Source organism: Cheilinus undulatus, linkage group 8, assembly GCF_018320785.1.
Source record: "Cheilinus undulatus linkage group 8, ASM1832078v1, whole genome shotgun sequence".
Taxonomy (NCBI): domain Eukaryota; kingdom Metazoa; phylum Chordata; class Actinopteri; order Labriformes; family Labridae; genus Cheilinus; species Cheilinus undulatus.
The window spans coordinates 20,660,564-20,681,683 of record NC_054872.1 but is presented as its reverse complement, the minus strand read 5'-3'; the positions used below and the strand labels follow the sequence as shown (position 1 = coordinate 20,681,683).

General features: G+C 39.4%; 1 protein-coding gene across 1 annotated transcript; it reads left to right on the top strand.

The window, feature by feature from the left end:
* Positions 1 to 19,857, top strand: LOC121513499 (nuclear factor 7, brain-like). The gene is made up of 4 exons (XM_041793290.1): positions 1 to 883; positions 971 to 1,173; positions 5,389 to 5,411; positions 19,698 to 19,857. Exons 1-4 carry the CDS (start codon positions 1 to 3, stop codon positions 19,855 to 19,857), a joined length of 1,269 nt encoding a protein of 422 aa, XP_041649224.1.
* The last annotated feature ends 1,263 nt before the right edge of the window (positions 19,858 to 21,120 follow it).

The window sequence follows — 21,120 nt, the reverse complement described above, 5'->3', positions numbered from 1 at the left end:
ATGTTAAAGAACTGTTGTGAGGCCTACTCACAGGTGAAAGCTTCAGAAGAATCTGCAGCTCTCTGCTGTCTACACTTTGAAAAACTCAAACTCTTCTGTCTGGATGATCATCAGCCCGCATGTGTCATCTGCAGAGACTCTACAATTCACATCAACCACACAATGAGACCCATCTATGAAGCTGCAAAAGACGTCAAGTTTGAACTCCAGGAATCACTGAAGACCCTTCAGTACAAGCTGGAGAAATTTAAAAAAGTCAAAGAAGACTGTGACAAAGCCAGAAAACTCATCGAGACCCAGGCTGCAAACACAGAGCAGCAGATAAAGGAGCATTTTAAGGAGCTTCATCAGTTTCTAGAAGAGGAAGAGGAGGCCAGAATCTCTGCACTTAGAGAGGAGGAGGAGCAGAAGATTTACAGGATGAAGAAGGAGATGGAGGCCCTGAGCAGAGTGACAGCAGCTCTTTCTGACACAGTCAGAGCCACAGAGGAAGAGCTGAGAACTGAAGATGTCTCATTCCTGAAAAGCTGCAAGGCTACAGTGGAAAGAGTCAAGCAGTGCTCCCGTCTGGAAGCTCCACAGCTGCCCGCTGGAGCTTTGATAGATGTGGCCAAACACCTGGGCAATCTGAGGTTCAACATCTGGAGCAAGATGAATGACTTGGTCTCATACAGTCCTGTGATTTTTGACCCAAACACAACTCACATCATGCTGTCTGAAGACCTGACTGGCGTGGGAAAAGGTGAGAGACTGATGCTTCCTGATAATCCAGAGAGGTTTAATAGGTTAAGTGGTGCCGTTACGGGCTCTGAAGGCTTCGACTCAGGGTTTCACAGCTGGGACGTTGAGGTTGGATCGAACCAAGATTGGTCTGTGGGTGTGGGTGAGGAGTCTCCATATGAAAACAAAGTCTCAGGATTATGGAAAATACATTTTTGTAATGATGAATACACAGCATTCTCTCCTTCAGGTGAAGCTATTGAAGTTCCAGAGATTAGACAGGCCCGAAAAATCAGAGTGAGTCTGGACTGGGACAGAGGAGAGCTGTCATTCTCTGATCCTGACACTAACACACACATCCACACCTTCACACACACTTTCACTGAAGAGCTGTTTCCATATGTTTCTGTTGGAACATCAGATTTGGAACCGCTGAGGATATCACCAATGAAGGTCTGTGTCACAGTTGAACATTAAGGGCCCATGACCCCCCCCACCTCCCACCCAACATAGCCCGACTTGGGGACCCCCTCTGTTTCTACAGTGGAACTGGGAATAGTTTGGCACAGTTGTACATATTCAAGAATAGTCTTCTAAATTTTAATAATATTTTTAAACATTATTGTGATTTCAGTATAAATGTCATCTATTGTCTATGTTTTGTTTTTAAAATGAAATCATCTAATGTACGGTGCTTAACAAATTTATTAGACCACCTATCATATTTGTCTCAGAGACCATCCAGCATCATGAAGTGCTTTAATGCGGACTCTTTCATTTTCAGCGAGCTGTCCACGTTTTACCATTCTGAACAGGAATGAGGGATTTCAAACTGAATTGACCCAAGTTTGAGCCAGCTCACTGGGCTTCTCTGAGAAGTCAGAAATGAATCAAGCATAACATTCAACCACTAAAACTATTTTTTCTGTTCAGGAATGGAAGTAAATAACTATAATTTGACATATTTATCAAGAAATAATAATGTGCTTTACTATTTTTTTTTTTCAGATTTTTGTAAATCAGCAAATTTGAAAATTCATGGATAACAATAACAATTATATTTTAGCATTAAAAATATCATTTGGGTTAAAGAGCTTCTACATATTGGTGTATTAACCATCGCAGAAACATAAGAAATTATTTTGGTAATTACCAATGCTGTTAATTTAAGGCAGCTGTGACATAAACCTTACTTTGGTTAGGGTTTGGGTGGTCTAATAAATTCGTTAAGCACTGTATATATTGTCACAATAATACTGTAATGTACAATTTCATATCATTTGAAAATGCCTGTTACATCTGGCAACCCTGCTCTAAGTCGCAACCCCGCTTCCCCAAAGTGGGGGTCTCGAGGCCCAATTTGGGGATTACTGCAGTAGATGATGATGAAGTTTTTAAATAGCTGCTCAAATGTTGTTCTTGACTTTTGCTTCATGATATTTGCTTTTTTATTAATCTGACATCTTCTCAAACTGTTAAGGAGAATGCAGCGTGAAAAAATGACTTAATATCTTACCATGGACAATTTGCACTGAGGACTTTTTAAAATGTTTGTGCAACACATGTAAGATAGATTTGTCAGCGTCACTCTTTTTTTTTAATAACAACAGTTCTTGGGGTAATATCTGTCACAATGTTTGAGTTTAGTAAAAGTCATAAATCATTCTAATTCACTTTGTCTGTTGTCATTATTCTACACCTCCACTTTTATCCCATTTTTGCCCCTTTACAAAAAATGTTTGCCACTTCACCATCTTAACCAGTTTTTAACCACTTTTATTCATGTATTTATTTATTGTGCCATTTTTGGCTTATTTTCCCACCTTAACCCTTAAGTGCCATTATTTTTCCACTTTTTCCCCATTATTTCCACTTTTTTGCAGTCTTTTCCCCATTTTCTGCCACTTTTAAATTATTCCTGCCACTTTTGGGACACTTTTACACTTTTTTACATGTTTTTGCTACTTTTTTGCCAGTTATTGTAAATGTTTTTCTTGCCTTTTATTTGCTACTTACAAGTTACGTTTTCCATTTTACACCCATTTTTGCACTGGGGTTTTCTTGCCCATTTAGCAAGGCTTTTTTTGCTTCTTTCAACTTATTTTTGCCACTTTTTGCATGGGGGCAAAAAGTGACAAAAAATTGTAAAAGATATAAAATAACAGTTGCAAAAATGTGAGGAAGGGGGCAAAAAAGGCTATGGTGGAAAAAAACATAGATGCAACAATTTGCTAAAAATTAAAAGTAGTTAAAAGTGGCTAAAAAAAGGGCAAAAGTCGCTGAAAAAAGGCAAAAAACAAATCACCGTGATAATAAAGAAATTCTAGAACCTTAAACCCAAGAACAATTGGATACAAACCCTAGGCTGCATTAATATTAAAGTAAACTCTCCTGCTGTTTTAACGTATTTTGTTCTGAAACAAGGTTGTGATTATAAATAGAATTCAGGCAGTGCTGAATGGGCCCTTGTACCTTTGTGCACGTTGGGTTTGTTGCACGGAAGTATTGTGGTCAGCTGCAATGGTTTCTATCAGACACAAAACTTTCCAGCCGCTTTCAGCTGTCAGGTTCACACAACATGAAGTCAGAGTAAAAATGACCAAAGAATTCACAATGAGGTGAAAGCCCTCTTCAAAAGAACAGGCAGTTACAGACTTGTGCAGTTTACTGTGAGTTATTTGAATCAAATTCAGATTTTTTTTTTTTGATAGGCAGCTGTTCTTCCAATCATACATTACCATTTCAAACACCCCCTCATATTAACAAATGTAAATATGCCAAGTGTGATTAATGTATTTTTGAGTGTGCCTAATAGCTATCATGAAGCTCTCCATTAGGTGTTCTTAATATTGAAAAAGTCACGGTTCATCACAAATTTTAAGCATAATTTGGTTTAAATTGCCTGACAGAGTCCTCTAAATATCACAGCTTTAGGATCAGACATCCCTCAGACATTGTAATTTTATATCACATGGCTGAGAGTTTATCTTCCATACTTGTGACCAATCAATTCGTCATGCATTGTACATATCTCTGAGACTTGACCTAGTAACACAATTAGATTATAATCTAACAGATAGTGTTCATGTAAGGACAAGTCAATGCTGGTAAAAAATATTTAAAAAGTATATAATAATCTCAGTGCCGTGTTCACATGTGTAGCATGACTAATCAGCTGCTACCACATCTGCAGGTCTGATTCAAATAGACCTTGTTTCATTTTCAGCAACATGTTCATGGGACATGGCACACCATGGTCAGGTGTATCCAATCATCGCTCACCCCCTAACGACTGCAGGAATAAACTCTAACATGGTATAACGCGTGTGCATGGTTACATGCTGTGAAATCCATGACACATCTGCAAGAACAGACATGCACCCACAGTCATGCATGTTCACTGACATGCCCACCCACTCACCAGAGATCTCAGAAACCTTTGTGGGTAAAATGACTATTTCAAGCCCCAATGGCTAAAGTGAATAAGGCTCTATTAACTCTCTCTCTCCTCTCCATTTTTCTCTCACCTTCTGTTTATTTTCTTTCTTAACAGTCTCTTCCTCTCTCTGTCTTCCCCTTTTTTTTCTTCCTCACCCCCACCTTTCTATCCATCTAACTCTCCTTCTCAGCCTTCTTTCCCTCTCTCTAATATCTCCCCTGCAGCCATTTTCGGGACTCTACAGGGAGGGAAGCAATCTTAGATTTATTTTACCTCCAATTTCCAATTTGAGAGACCCCTGCTGCTGGAGGCGAATCTTCTGAGGGGCCTGATGTGAGTCGTCCTGTTAAATTAAAGTCTGTAAAAAATGGTGAAAAGATTTCCACATGTTTATAGAGCGACACGAGCAAGAGCACCATCCATGTTCAGTACACAGAGCAGTATGCATCACTTACCATCATGGTTTTCAGGCTTTGATTTTGTTGCTATTACTCCTGAGCTCCCTTATGACATGAAAGGTGACATGATTCAAAGAGGCTGAGCCAGAAGTGAGACAAAAACTTGCCCAGAGCTTCATAAAAAATAATAATGAAAACATGGATCTTCAGTGGTTACTACACATCTCTCATGTGACAAATAAATCCTTTAAAGCAACATCACGGAGAAATTTGGTTTGATGTGCCTTGTATACACTGTTGTAAGGCCCTGTCACACCTCCCCTTCTCAAACAATGTGTATTTGGTAACAAACAGAGGGTAGCAACGCTTGAAATGACATCACGAAAATCGAAAGAACCATGTCACCTGACAAAGATATTGTAACGGCTGGTTCAGACGAGGTGTCATTCCACTCCTCATGAAGCTCTCCTAAGTTCTTTAATCTGCTGACAACTCTCTAAAGCTGAGCTCATCTCTGTTGCTTTTGAAACTTTTCTTAGAACACTTTTCCCTTCAGTCATCTTTCCATGGATGTGCTTTGATACAGCCCCTGAGAACAGCCTGCCCCTTCAGCATCTGTGGCTTACCCTCCTTGTAGAGGATGATGATGATTGTATTCTGGACATTTGTTAAGTCTGCAGTCTTCCCCATGATTGTGGTTGTATGAACTAATCCATATAAACTAATCCAATAAAAGCATGCAAAGTATCAGGTCAACTTCAAAATACCACACAATGCACAGACTCCCAGTCATTACTCATCTCAATATTAACATAATGTCTCATCTTGCAGCGAGAAGATGAGGTCAACAGAAGGTTGGTGGTTTGCAGAGCTTCAACACTGGTGAAGGAAAGTTGATGTTTCCATTACCAGTTTTTTATTGTGCTATTTCAATTTTGCGCATTTCCAAGTGTAATGGAAACCCAGCTACAGCTGACATTCTATTCCTGTGTGAACTTGCAGTTCTCCTGTGATCGCTGCCCTTTTGTCTCAAGCTGCTCAGGACTGCATTTCATTGTGCAACCCTCTAAACATGCAGTGTGCAAGGTTGCTCACCTTCAGTCAAATCAAAACCATGGCGCTAAGGGAGCATGGCACTGGCGCTGTATATTAAAACTGCATGCCTGATTGACTTCAAAACAACTTTTTTAAGGTGAAACAGTTACATATAGTTACCTTAAATAGATATATTAAGCTAGACTATAACTTTGGGGGGCTTGCCTTTCTAAATCAAATTTGTATGCTTGTTTAATGCCTTTTGTGCGATATTGTTGCACAATGTGGCAACTTAAACAGTATGCCTTTAGTCTGCAGAAAAACAGACATTCAACAGTTACATCAAGGATCACTGACACTTCAGTGAAAGCTCTCTTAGACTCCTGGTTCCTGCTAAATTTGACCCCCTGCAAAATAAAGCCTCATCTATCCCCAGAATGCCCTTTGATAGTCCATTACCATTGAAAAGAATACAGTCTGCTTCGTAGTCTCCATATGTCCATTCTCAAATCCTCACACAAAAGAGCCACACACAATATTTCTTTTTTTTTTTTTTTTTGCTCTTGATCTTGCAGAAACACAGTCTCACTCCTTCTCAGCACACACTGTACTCCTGCATTCACACGCACTCAGCACACACTCCTCTATTCCCAGTATAAAGCCTGGAGACAGGTGTTGGATTAGCTTTCTGGAAGAAAAGAGCTCAGCGCCTTTGATAGGAGTTGAGCTGGCCTGGAGAGCAGGGAGGCAGGTGCACCACGAGAAGAAGGGAGGGGAGACAGGCATGTGGATGTGTGTCAGAGGATGCAGCCCAGTCATCCCGTCTATTGAGAGGAGTAGAGGGGGGGTTTTGGCAGAGCTGGCTCCTGTAATTGGAGAGCTTGGCTCAGCCAGAAGTGAAGCGTGGTTGGCTGTTGCCACGTGGTGACAGTGGCTTGCCAGCCGGCCTGTCTATACACATGTAAACACACAGACTCACAATTACACACCCCGGCAGTCGTTTTAAGTTTTGAGTGACTCCATTGACCAACATTTGGTCGTCAAAGGAGGATATTTCTGTTTTCATTAAAGTAATATCTGATTATAACATCACATTGGAAATAAAGGCAATATTTTTAGCATGAATTCTAAAAAAGACAGGATTTAGAAGGATATCATGACTGCACTATAAAGTAAATACTCACACTACATACTCAAATGCTATACAAACACAAACACAAGCTGCCAGCCTGTAACCAAGGTAACAGAGAGAGCAAAGGAGGCCTCTTCCAGATGCTTTTGTTCTTAAGGACATCCCTCAGAGAGTGTCTGCCCTATCACCATGGGACTGCCTGTCTCTCTCTCACTCACACATAGAGAGAGACAGACAGAAAGGCATGCACCTCTAATCCTCCAGTTTGATGCTTTTTCATTTAAATGACCAATTACAGAGACACAGGCAGAAAGAGAAGGGGAAGAGAAGCGAGGCAGAGGGGGTCGAGGAGGAGAGTAAACTGAACGGCAGATGGAAACCACAGAATACAAAAAAAAAAAAAAAAAGAGCAGTAGACGGGAGAGTTACTGAAGTGTGTGATACAGAAGTCCAGCTGGAGCCCAAGCTTGCTCTGCAGACTGTGAGGCAGGTGCAAGGTGGCATGTAGCAGGTTCAGGGTGACTCCAGTATCAAGAAAGTAACACTCTTTTTCACAGGGTTCATGGTTAGAAACTAAAGGCTGGTGTAACACTGTTAAGCTGTTTTCACTGGGGAAGGAGAGGCTTTTTCTGGCATTTGGTAGATGAAAAATAAGCCTGGATAACAGTAAAGAAGATTCATACTGTGAATAATCCATTAAAATCTATAAGTCTTCAGAAAACACTGCCTTCTTGGTGCTTTTGTGTGCTTTATTTGTTCCCAATTCTTATCTGCATCTCCCATGAGTAGCTTTAGCAGGTAATTAAGTGAAATTAAAAGTGATATTTATACCCCTATTATCTACAAAAAAAGGAAAGACTAGTAAGAAAAAGACTATTTCTTTTTACCATTGCTGCTTTCTCTGGGTAGGTGATTAACAGCATGTTGCAGAAACCACCTTGGTCACATTTGCCACAGGAAGATACACAGGAAGTGGTACATTCAACTAACAGAGTCACTGTGGGTTTGTTGTAGAGTCCTAAAAACTGTTCAGTCTAGATCATGAAGGTCTTAAGTGACTTAAAAAGTCTACATTTGTTAAAAATGAGGCATTAAATTAGATCAGGACCAGAATAACTGTGCAGGTCTATTTAGCTTCTTTATAGTTTTCTGTCTTCCTCAGTATTAATGTTTTATCTTACCAATGATGAGTTTGGTGTTTCTCATGGGCGTAGCATGGGGGGGGGGGTCTGATTACCCAGGCCCACAGCAGGGAGGGGCCCTTCAGAAGCCTCCAATGAAAAGTGTGTTTTTACTTTTTTTCTTAGTAATCAGTTCCATTATTGAATCAAAAGTGACTAAATGAATTGGTCAACAGACTGAAATTTGTATCAAATAAAGTAGAGTAAAATACTGGGGGCCCCTGCTCCTCCCTTAAAAATGTCCAGCACTGCAAATAATGCAAGTTAATTCAATTTAACCATAGTACAAATATTGCTCATAAAACAGGAAATTATGGTTCAAAAATACATTAAAATGCATAGATATTTATAATAATGATGCAACATTTGTTGCTTTTGTGATATTGCTGTGCAGTATTCTGTCTGGGGGCCCTTAATCCCTAGCTATGCCCCTGGTGTTTGTCAAAACAGGCTAGTAAACATACTAACAAACATTATGTGGCTGAACCGGTTAGCCTAGCTCATTTGGCCATTCATACTTCACAATAATGAATTCACTAGAATGAATCACAGACTATCCTCTTCCTATGGCTACAGGTAAATTCTGGTTTCTATCATCCAAAAAGAAGCGCATTATCTGCAAAGATATACTGAACATGAAGTTTGCAAGAGAGGGCATCTGAGTGCTGTGGTCTGCAGGCAGACTATCCTGCTTGGTTTTGAGTTGATTTACATTATAGCATATTAAAGTTTATATGATGAGTTTCAGGGAACAAATGTCATCCTTTAAGTTTCATTAAAATGACCTTAGTTTGAGTTTGAAGGAGGTGCATGTTTAATCTGATGTGATCTATTTTTGGAAGGGAAGAGATCAGTAGTCACACAGCAGCTCTTGTACCAAGCATGAGCATCACCCATGGTTGATTACTGATGCCCAATGAATGTTGATTATGCTTGCCTTTTTTCAGTGATCACAGCTGAGTGTGAGCCGTTGTTCTTTTCTGACAAATGATGAGCACTGATAGAGGGAGTTTAGCTTCCTTTTAACACGCTTACACTGCACAGCCACTTAAAGCAGTGCATGTCTATCAGATGTGATCTTCCACACCAATACAGTCCTGAAAATCCAGCAAAATAAGCTGTTTTGAAGGTTTCATTTAACTCAACAGTAATATCTTCATCTGCGTTATAATCAGCTTAAGTCCAAAAGCGTACTTTTCTTGCTTCTTACTACAGTGGTGTCCTCAACACTTTCGCTCCTGACAATTCCTACCTGAATGTCTTGAAAAACATGCTATAAAGTGTGTTTTTGTGTGTGTGGCTTGTATCTGTATGAGAGCCAGTGGGGTGTGATCCAGCGTGATTAATTGCTGTTAAGTGCGTCTCTCATAAGTGATGTTGTGCCTGAAGAGCAAAGCAGAGACGATTACAGCTCAGACTCATACATCAACCCCCACAGACCCGTGACTGATGACCACTCAGAGAAAATGTTTGAAAAGGGACAATTAAAATACGGGGGCAGCTGAGGATCACCGTAGGAGCACTGGGCTGTAGCCCGCAGAAACGCTGCATGTATGTGTATGTGGGTGCTGCAGCCTGCAGGAAGAGTTGTCACAAAGCTTAAACAAATCACTGGTCATTATTTATAAATGATGCATGATTATGACTAATATCCCTGCTCTGACACATTTGTCAAACACAAGGCTTTTTGCTCAAACAGATTTGCCAGAAGTATGAACAAAAAGACTGAAATTATGGCCAAAATTTTTCTTACATAATAATTCCCATTTATGCTTGAGACCCAGCTGTGCTGTTACATACTGGATGAGGCTAAGGATATGCCTTCTTACCTTTATTATGATTTATATTTAACTGAACCAGGATAATTGTATGTCCTATACTTTTTAATGTTGAAACTGAACAACAAAGATTCAAAAGTGTAGCTACACCTAACATTTCATGACCGATTGCTTTAGAAATCTCCAGCCGTGGCCTCCCCATCCTAACCTGATTTTGTGTTTCCCCCCTGAAGCTCCTCAGATTGATAATAAATGATTACAGGACATGTAAGCGATGCGTTCTCATAACTAGGTTTGTTGAGGGCAGAGTAAAACAGATAGCCTTTGGCCAAGTTTTAATATGGGGATGCCATTAATGGTGGGGGTGGATGTGTCGGAATCAAAGACTTAATAATGGTTATATGAATATTTTTCAGCCGATTTTTCCCCCTGATCTAACTTTGTCGAAATCTGTCTCATTTTTTGAATTACTCACAAGAATAAAGAAATAAGGAAGCAGTTCTGTGATTCTTTTTTGTTGTTGTTCTATGTCTCCATAAAATAACCATCCACTGAAGGCATCCCGTCGTGTCACTTTTCTAAATTGCACATCAGAGGTTTTATTCAGTTGTTTTCCCCTCACAAACTACATTTCTTTGAAAGTGTATAAATGTTGCCACAGTTTAATGTCTGAACAGCCATAACTTTGACAGCTTTGTCCCACCGAGAATGATCACTTCCATCACAGCGACACTTTTTTTACCCCCTCCAGTCAGTGGTTTATGAAATACAACGTGGCCCAAGTGCAAAGTCCGAGCTTCCAGCTCCGGTATGGCATAGTGACAGAGAAATCAATAAGATGAAGAATGGACAATAACACCAAGGCTAAGGTTCCTGAGATGGATGGATCAGGTGTCCCTCCCTCTCATCTATCATCAAATATAAAAGGGAAGGGGAGGGGAGGGGCTAATGCAGGACAGCTCTGACCAGGAGTACTTGAGGAAGAGAGTCCTGGTTAAGGTGTTTTGTCTGCATGTATCCACAATGGGCACTGGCACCTTTAAAACAAATTATTTTTTCAGGGCAAAGTGTCATAAAAATTTCATGCGTTTCATAATGTTTATAGTGTAAAAAAAATCCACAAACAATTCTTTTACACATATTTCTTTTTATATTAAGTAGAATTATGAGAGCAAATACAGCCTAGAAGATATCATTTATATTAAACATATTGTCTTTTACATTTCAAATGCACAAAATTGATGCATCCAAAATAACAAGACCCATATTTGTTGATACACACCAGGCCAAAGCTAGGTATAGAGTTGGTGGATACGAATTTTAAAAAATGAGCCCAGAAAATGCATGGTTAATGGTGTTGTTGGTGAAGTACTTGTGGTGTCCAGTAGATGGCAGCCTTGGTAGCTGGAAGCTTTTCTTGTCTCCAGTGCTTCTTGTGTTTACACTGGCTCATAAATGAGCTGCTTCAATGATTTATCAGTTAATTTCATTATATCTGCTTCACTATAATCTTAATATTGTGGCTATTGGATCCACTTCCAGAGGAAGCATAATCATGAAACACAATGTCAAAGAATATGCTACAAAACATTAAAAAATGACTAATAGATCCTCTGACAGCTTCATAACACAAAGAACCAACATCATGATGACAATATCCTCCAGTCTGTTATATCCTCCTTGCAGCCTGCTGATGATTTGATGTCTAGTTTTATTTTTTACACTGTGGCGATTGCTTTCCCTTTTTTTATACTAATTGAGCTTAAAAAGTATGTACAGACGGACAGTGTCATAATGATCATGATATAGTTTTGCTATTTACCTGGGCAGAGAAGGGCTGAGTCAAGTTTGACTCGTCAACACACTTCTCGCTCCACAGCCAGGGTCAAGCTTGACAGCATTTCTTTTGTCAACCCCTGGTATATTTCTGGAGACCGTATGAACATGAGCTCCTGGCAGACCTACTTGCTCAGACGGTACCTTAGGCCTGATTACTCACCACATCCACCCCTTACTGTGCCCTAGGTGTGAACTTTGTTATTCAACGGATTATTTTCCCATGCCTCTAGTCATATGCAAAGACACCCAGAGGATGGCGGGGTTGTGTTAATCCTCCGTCCTGCCTGATGGAGCCCTCTGGTGGGCTTACTTTCCATTACAGGCCTTATTTGAGCCTCATTTTTTCCCCCCTAACATGCCTAAAAGTTCTGCACAGTACTGTGCATGCATAAGCAACCAGCAGAGTTCATCAATGACTTGTGTCATTGCCCATTATATCAAATTTTTGGTAATATTCAAAAAGAAAATACTCCCTATGAGTATATCAGTATTTTGTTATTCATTTTTGTCGGGCAGATTCTTTGTACAAGGCTTATAAATTTGTCTTTTCAGTTTATCTATGTAAAAAACATTACTGTCTTGGCCTAATCTAAGTCACTGGTATAGTTTTTAGTCTCCATAGAGTATAGCCACATGTCAGTCCTCTCTCTTAGGATGACAGGAGAACAAAAGAGTAATCTCACTGGTGACTTCACTAGTTTGATATACAATTACCCCCAAGACCACTTGGAAAAATGGCCTAGTTCACTCAAATGCATCATCATGTAATGTTTAAGCCTTTAGATACTAGGTCAGTGATGATGTAAAATACGGTCTTCTTATCTTTTAGTTTTCTAAAGATCCTTACTCTCTGGAGGAGCATAATGCTGGCATCGGGCCAAAACTTTATATCTCCATTTTTCATGAATGATTTTTTTCATGAATAAGCACTGCTGGTCACCCTTTACATCTGTCAGTTGGTTTAAACCGTTTTTAAAGCAATGAAAATTTTCAAAAAATTACAAATAAGTCTGACATGATTTGAAAATACTCTTTTTTTTTCATTCCATGAAAGTGGTGATTTTGGAGATACAAGGCTTTATCCAGACACCAGCGATAAGTCAAATGACAATGTGGAAATACTAAAGGTCATTTTTAGGTGAACTAACTATCACTGGTGTCAGGCTAAAACCTCACATCTCCGTTTGTCATTATTTTATCAATATTTTTTTTCTGTTAATCAGTACTATTGGTGACCCTATAAATCTGTTGGTTGATTTTACAATTTTTAAACCAATAAAAATCTCAAAAACATGCTGACTGTCACTGTTAAGTGTTAAAATTAATTGAAAATACAGTGATTTTTCATTCCTTGGAAAGTGGTGGTCTTGGAGATAGGCACAAGCACAAACCTCCAGCTGTTCGGCATTGGCAGAGAACATCTGGCACATTTTTCAGGGCCGCAACCCACATACTCAGCTCTGCTGCTCATCCCACAAATGCATGATCCTTACAAATGTGGCATCATTTAAAAGGGTAATAAACAGGCTTTCCAACGGTATAAGATTTATTACCAAGAAGCATTGTTACAACAAAGAAATAATGTACCAAACACAAATTGCTTTACTTTCTGTTTTAAGTTTAGTTATTTCAGCTCAATTTTTGACTCCAACAGCTGGCACATTGTTTTCATAAAGTAAACATATGCCAACTGTAGCTTATCTTGTCATCAGCCATTGGAAGAATAAAGCGACAGCCATAAACTTACTTGAAGACAAGAGTCCATTCAACTGTTTTGGTCAGGGATGGTTTCTCTATTTTAGCATCAGAAATTGAAGACAGTCTGTAAAACACCAGCATTCAACAAGGCAGGGAACTCTGAATGGGAAGGGATGCAGGCTGTTGGTGTCTGTGAGCCGCTATCCTTGATCAGAAATGTCCTGTGGAAGTGTTGTAACTAAGTCCCACTCTTGACAACAGTAGCTCCCGTGTGGGCTCACAGTTTCTACACCTACACCATCAGGTAACTTGGGATCTCTCCTGCTTACCAGTCTCCCAAAAACTTTCTCTCCCCTCTCTTTCTTCCCTTTGAATCTCCATCTGTATAAGAAATTCCTTTACGTACTCCAGGTCATAAAAGTATCCCCTTTTATCCAAATTAGAATGCAAGTTATTACAACTCAATCAAAAACTGCTAATTTTTGCTTAGCTGGTTGTTGCTGTCTCTGACAAAGCCCACAGACCCAAACAGCTAACAAGAGCGTGTAGGGGCCCAGAAGAGCACGTAGCCGCAGTTTGCATTTCTAAATAGTGTCAAACACTGGGGCTTTCCGGGTGAAAAATAAAATGTTTAAAAAGTTTTCTAGATAGCATACAATTGAAGCAACATTGTCTATCAGCCCCTTTTTCTTTTTTTATTTTTTAACCTTAAACTTGCTATATAATGCAGATCGACTATACACACCTGTAGCACTGTATAGACTAGCTTCCCCCAGTTGGTCATGCTTAAAGGGATAATGCACACAGAAATCTCTGGAGGCTAATGCCACTTCTTTTTCCGGGTTCCTTCTACAACCCAGTTTCAAAAATACTGGAAGATACCTTTAAGTGTAGTAGAGAAAAGTAAGCATCAGGCACACCTTAAGGAAACAGGCCAAATGGGGAGCTACATACAACAACACAATGAAAGGCAATAAAATTGGAATAAAAGGAGCAAAATATGTCCACAGATGCATGTTTGAACCAGGGTTATTATGCTCCTTATACTTGAAGCTGTATTTTTATATATTTTTACACTGCATGCTGAGAAAGTTGTTGACAACACCTCTTTCTCCAATGGCCTTGAAAAAGTGCTCTATTCACAGATCTACCTTGCTGAAGTTGATATGAGTATGTTTTTATATCAGCAGTATTGCTGGCTATGTGGGTCACAATGTTCTGACAGGCAGTCAGGTAGCATTGGCCTTATTACTGATGACTGCAGGTCTGTGTTGTCCTCATCCAGGTCTGGTTTCTGTCTACATTACCTGCAGCCTAGAAACAAAATGATCCACTTAAGCAGAAACATCTGCTGTATAAATCTACTATTTGAACCAAGATTGAAGCTCTGTTACAGTGAAATCATCCACCTAAGCTATGCTAAATAAGCTTGAATTTAGAGTTGCAATCATGGTGCTTGGAGGCTTTGTCTGGTGTATAGATTTTATCTTAAAATGTATAGATAAAATGAGCCCTCTGCACTGCATTGCAAATTAATTGTGTTGCACATGGGATTTGCATCTGTGACCAAACCATGAGCCCCAAACCTTCCTGTAACAAAGATCTGCATCCAGTGTAAGTGTGGCATACCGTTAGTATAAATGTTCTATTGTTTCTTTGCTCTATGATTAATAATCTCTCCCGCTCCCTCCAACCCGCTCCCTCTCTTTCTCTCTAATGAGCTGTGGTCTGTTATCAGTCATTACGGGAAGCCTGATTATCCCACCGGCATGCTGCACACGCTCACAGAGAACTTCCTGAAGGTGACCTTTTCACGTTGCCATAGAAACCGCCTCTCTCTGCTCCAAGATGCTCAGCTAGTAAAGAGAGAGGGAGAGAGAGAGACAGAGGGAGAGAGAGGGAGATGACAGAACATTTTCTCCCAAACAAAAGTCTATTAGTATGCTGCAATGTGATAGCACGCACACATGCCATTTTACAATGTGGCAGCACCGATTGTATTGTTAACCAATAATATATAAGATATCAGCTCACCTATTATTAAACATGGGGCATTCTAAAGTCACAATTACTCATTCTTTATAGCATCTAATTTATCTCCAGATTAGGGTTTTTTAAGGTCCATTACTTCTTGGCCTCTCACAAATGCACTCAGTACGGCGAGTTCATTCAAACACATTGTGATTTATTTTGAAGTGGATTTGGCCCGAAGAAAAAACACAAATAACTGTTTGGACAGCAAACTCACTGTGTGCCAGTGTACACACTTCTTTGTGTGATCGATTATTTGTACAATTGTAGCTTACAAGACCAAAGTGAATTCTGGGGCATAGAGGTGTTGGAATGTCTGAAATAAGAAGTATGGAACCATTCCAGAAATGATAAAACACAACACTTAGGTTTATTCTGATTCACAAATCAAAGAGATATAGTGCTACTTCAAGAAACACCCTTATTATGAGGTGCTGGTTTGACTCAGGGCTTCACAGTGGAGTGGCGGTAAGTGCTGTCTCTGCTGATTTTGCATGTTCTTCCTATGTATGTGTGGGTTCTCTCAAGGGAATCTGGCTTCCTTCTACAGTCCAAAGCATTGCTCGTTAGGCTGATTGGAGGCCCTAAATACCTCATAGGTGTGAGTGTAACTGGTTGTTTGGCTCTACATATCAGCCTTGTGATTACTGGAGATCAGTCCAGGGTGAGCCCCTCCTCTCTCAAAATGACAGCTATGATTGGCTCCAGCTCCCATGACCTTATAGATAATGGAAGGATCTTTTGACACTCTACATATAAAGGCTACATATCTTGATGTAGCTGAAGGTTTGACTCCTGGTCCTTAATGCAAGGCAGCCATCAAAAACAGCTACACCACCAGTGTTTGGACTCTAGAGAGGGATACAGACTGCTGCTGTTGAGGGTACACATCCTATGATCCCCAGTGGGCTCTATGGCAGGGTGTGTGTATTCAGGTGAAAAATTAGGCCTGGCAACTTCTGCCCAACAATGCATGCTAAGCCAAAACGGAACCTACTGTCATCGTAAACTGTCCTATACTGTGTTTATTTGCCTTTTTTATTTTTTTGTTTCCTTCGATTGTCGTTTGTGTTTACCTTTTATCATAATGGCATCCAAACGTGCTAAAATGATGTTTCAAAGAAGGGTTAATAGCACTTCTGGACATCATTGCTGTTGGCCGAAATGTACATCTTCAGCTGAATTTAACCCTGTATTCAGTCAACTCCTGCCAACCCCTGGTAAACCGCAACAAATCAGCCATCATACACCATTCTTTTCTTTTCAATCTCCCCACCAGAAGTTTGAGAGTGGCCTGGCATTAAAAAGGTGATGTGTGCATAGAGCCTATCTCTCTGTAGAGCAGTGTTAATTTTGTCAGCAAGAATTCCTGGATTTATAATTAAAGGTTTTCCTCATTTATTCATCTATTTATTGATGTATTTATTTATTTCTTAGATGAAAGTGGCTAAGCTTGCAGTTTTTTCTATCGACAATAACAACCACTCTTATCAAAGCAACAAATTTTTATTAGCCATCTAAAAAATTAAAACACTTTTTTTCTCAAAAGGAATTATAAATGGCTAAAAGTGGAAAGAAATATGTTTGAAGTGGAAAAATTGGTCAGCAGAGGAAAAAAATAGGTGGAAAGTGACAAGAATGGGTGGTAAAGGTGGTGAAATGGGGTTTCAAGGCTAGCAAAAATGAGTTAATGGGGCAATGAAAAAAATGTTTAGAGTGGCAGCAATGGGTCAAAATAGAATTCTAATTGGTTACAAATGGCAAAAATTTACAAAAATTGATAAAATGATAAAATGGGTAAACTTTGGCAAAAAATAAGCATAAAGTGTCACAAATTGATTATAATGGCAAAAAACAACAGAAGAAATGGTTTAAAGGGGCATGAAGGGGCAGAAATTGATTATAATGGCAAAAAACAACAGAAGAAATGGTTTAAAGGGGCATGAAGGGGTAGAAAAGGTGGTGAAAATGGATTGTAAGAGAAGAAAAAAAAATCAAAAGTGGCAACAAACAAGTCAAAGTGGCAATTAAAAAGTGATGAAAGCGGTTACAATTTTTAAGTTGCAAAAAAGAGTAAAAATGGAAAAACTGAGTTGTCAAAAATGGAAAAAAAATTCCCCAATATAAATAGTGTCAAATAATAGTGACAAATGTGAAAGGGGTTAAATAGTGTCCCAAATAGATCATTTCAACACCAGAACCCAATAATAGTTTGACACACTTTTCAGCTCCAACTGTTAGCCAAGATGCAGGTTAGCACTGATGCTCCTGATCCAACACACACATATAGTGATATCATCAATAAATCAGGGCCCATTCTCCAGGTTTGTCAGGAACTCAGTCAAATCTGTGGGCAGGCCTGGTGTATGTCAGGGAAAGACCACAGACTATTTTCTAAAACCACAGTACAGCACATTGCAACAGAGTCTAAGAAAACACTCTTGTCGCCTGTGTTCTCTACCTCTCTGTGTATAGCCTTTAAAAGGTATTAGAACCACTTTTCACATCCACCTTATTCCTGGGGCCGCTACTGTAAATTTGAATATGGGCGAAACTCCTGGTGCTAAGGCAGAAGTACATAATGTAATTTAATACAGCAGCTAACAATAGATGCTAACTACGAACGACAGTTGTTTGATAGAAATTCACCGTGAATTTGTAAATAATGATATATTTTTGAAATCACATGTCCACGTTGTTTGTTCTGTAAGCTGTAAGTAAGTAAATAAGGTGGATACTACATTATTCCTGGGGGGTCTACTGCTATAAATGTGGTTGGAACTTCCCATACAGTAGCAATAATAGCAAAACACAATTCTTCCAAGGGATTACTAAGGAGATTTAGTGTCAACAGTGGTTGTTCTGAAACAAATATTTGCTACAATAAATACTGCTTTATTTTTATTGACTCAATAAAGTTAAATGAGCTGAATGTTTAAATAATATTTTCTGTAATGCTCAGTACCTGTTGCTTCGGTTGTGTTTAATATGTTAAGTTAAATATACAGTGCTTTACAAATTTATTAGATCACCTGTCATATTTGTCTCAAAGACCATCCAGCATCATGAAGTGCTTTAATGTGGACTCTTTCATTTTCAGTGAGCTCTCCACGTTTTACCATTTTGAACAGGAATGAGGAATTTCAAACTGATTCCACCCAAATTTGAGCCGGCTCACTGGGCTTCTCTGAGAAGTCAGAAATGAATCAAGCATAACATTCAAGATAATATTCATTTCATTTAATAGTTTCCAATCATTCATTCACAGTTCTTGAAGTATATGTTGAAATTTCATTTTAGTCTGCCACCTCCTGTGTTTTAACATCATGATAAAGGTGTTCTGATATCTTTACCAAATGGCATCACTCTATTTGTAGATATTCTGCAAATGATGAATGAGGAAAGCTGGCAACATTTTACTAAACAACAACAACGGGTGGTGAAGTACAACTAATATTTATATTAGTACTATCAGATTTTAATGTCAAAGCTGCTCTATATACAGAGACACTGACATATTCATAAGCACAGAAAGACACAGACATAACTAGACATAACAGCCTCTCTTCAGCTTAGAAATATCATTAAGATCATCGTCATGGCGACAGCTCCTCCGACCTTTTCATCTCTCCCTGCTGCCTCTGGTTCAGCGGATCATGTTTCTTCCTACTAACCTCTCCTGATACTCCTGCTGCTAAAACGTTATTCCACACCTTGCCACAAGCTGTAAACTTTATGACAGAACCTGTAACTCTTCCTGAGTCTGAGCTTTGGAGGGTTTTTACATCCACTGTTCAATATTGTCTCTCACTGAAAATTAATAAATGTTGATTGATGGTGCCTGGGAGAATGGATCGAGTCCTTTAAGTTGTCACTTTGCCAAAACGTCAGAGAAAGAACAGTAATGGGATTGGTAATAAACCCCAGCTTAATTTTGTAATCAATATTTTCAAAGTGCTTCTAGACGTGGTCTGTTTTTTTTTTTTTTTTTTTTTTTTTTTTTATTCCACCTAGGCATTATTTTTGGCAGGATTTAAGGTTAGATGCGGCTTATTTTTTACTGTTTATTTTTTATACAGGGGGTTCTTTGGTAAAACTAGAAGAGATACAAGACCATATACATTACGTACGACAGAAGAATCCCCCAAATTAGCTGTGCAGCATTCACAAATTAACAAACCTAATCACAATCTGACAATCAGGTGCCTGATTGTCAACAGTGAGTCCAGATTCTGCCTGCACTGATTGCTGCCCTGATGGAGTAACATCTTTTGATGGAGGCAGTCAGTGGTGTGGGGGGACATCTCCTTCGCTCGAACAAGGCTTGCCATCATTGGAGGCAATCTTAATGCAGAGAGATATCAAGATGAGATTCTGCAACCAGTGATAATCCCATATTTCCACAGTGTGACCAAACCTCCAAAGTGACAATGTTTGCCCCCACAGAGCGAGGTTTATCAGAGACTACCTCCAGAATTTGGGAGCAGAGAGGACTGAATGGCCTGCCAGCAGTCCTGACCTCAACCCCATTGAAAAGAAGAGGGACCAGCTTGGGCTTGCTGTTCGTGCCAGAGTGACCAACATGGCCACATTGATGCTGGTTTAAGAACAGGCTGGTGACCAGTGTGAGGAGGAGGCGCCAGGCTGGTGTGGCTGTGTATGGTTCTTCTCCACACTACTGAGAGTCCTATTTGCAAAATAAATAAATGGCTTGTTTCTTCATACTTGAATCATCCAATCCACCAAACAACACCATAAAATAACCAATGGCAGAATAAAATATTTGGTGTTGGCAGAGAAGACCTCAAAGCATTGTATAAGGTTCTTTAAACTCTTTTATGTAGCAGCTACATATACTCTCTAATTTATTCTATTTACCATATAAACTTTTTTGATTTTATTGATCTTACCATACTTTACCCTGCCTTAAAGATGCAGGACTGGACTCAGTACAAAACAATGCCAAATGCACTTTATCATCATCATCATCATCTATGGAGCTCAGTGGAAGTTCAAGCAGGGAGACTGTTTCTTCCTCATTCATTAGTCTCTACTTGTTTATATCTCTCCCTTCTTCCATTCTTTGTCTCTGGTGATCAGCTGATTATGGATGTTCACTCTCTTAAGTACTAAGCTAATCAGATCTGACAAACCTCATTCGACTGTCATCATGCACCAGTCATATTTTAAATCTGTCATCCTCTCTTTCATAATCAATCTGTCATTTCAGTGTAGACATTGCAACCCTCCTCCACCCCAGCCACCTCCATTGAGTTCATCCACATCTAGTCCAGATGCTGATATGTCTTTGGCTTATTGCATCCTGCATACCTCGGTCTCCTCCTCCAAGCCATCTCATTGGTGCCCTGGTCCAGTTTTTCAAAGTTTTACTCCTCATATGATCCTGCATCCCTCATCCAAACCAGGACTAGTGTTTAGACTACATAGTGGGGTATACTCAACCTCACTGCCCCTTCAAGTACACAAAGTCATTATGATGGAGTCTAATCACCAAAGACATTGCACATTTCTCTTTCATCAAAATTTTAAAAATACATTTTTAAAGTCTTTCCAAGTATCTCCTGATTGAAAGATATTCACGTTCTTTGAAGACATATTCAAGGACAACCCTAATTCTAATGGTGCAGATGTGTAGAGCAGAGCAGATACAGAGAAATCAAGCAGATAGGGGTAAAACAGAAGAGTTCAGATGTGACCAGAAATTAAAACTTGGAACTGTGTTGATGGTGCTAATGTTGTCAGATTGACTGTCCCTGGAGCTTATTCCAAGTCAGAATTTTGGTAAGCTACCATGGTTTGGATCATGTAGGCTATGGCTACCCTCTTTCAAAGAAAGTGAATTCAAGAG

Bases quoted from the DNA above. Each gene is read 5' to 3' on its own strand.
- LOC121513499 (XM_041793290.1), top strand. From the start codon at position 1: ATGTTAAAGAACTGTTGTGAGGCCTACTCACAGGTGAAAGCTTCAGAA. The intron at 884-970 runs GTGAGGAGTCTC...TCTCTCCTTCAG, and splicing joins AGATTGGTCTGTGGGTGTGG to GTGAAGCTATTGAAGTTCCA. The intron at 5,412-19,697 runs GTTGGTGGTTTG...TTGCCCCCACAG, and splicing joins GAAGATGAGGTCAACAGAAG to AGCGAGGTTTATCAGAGACT.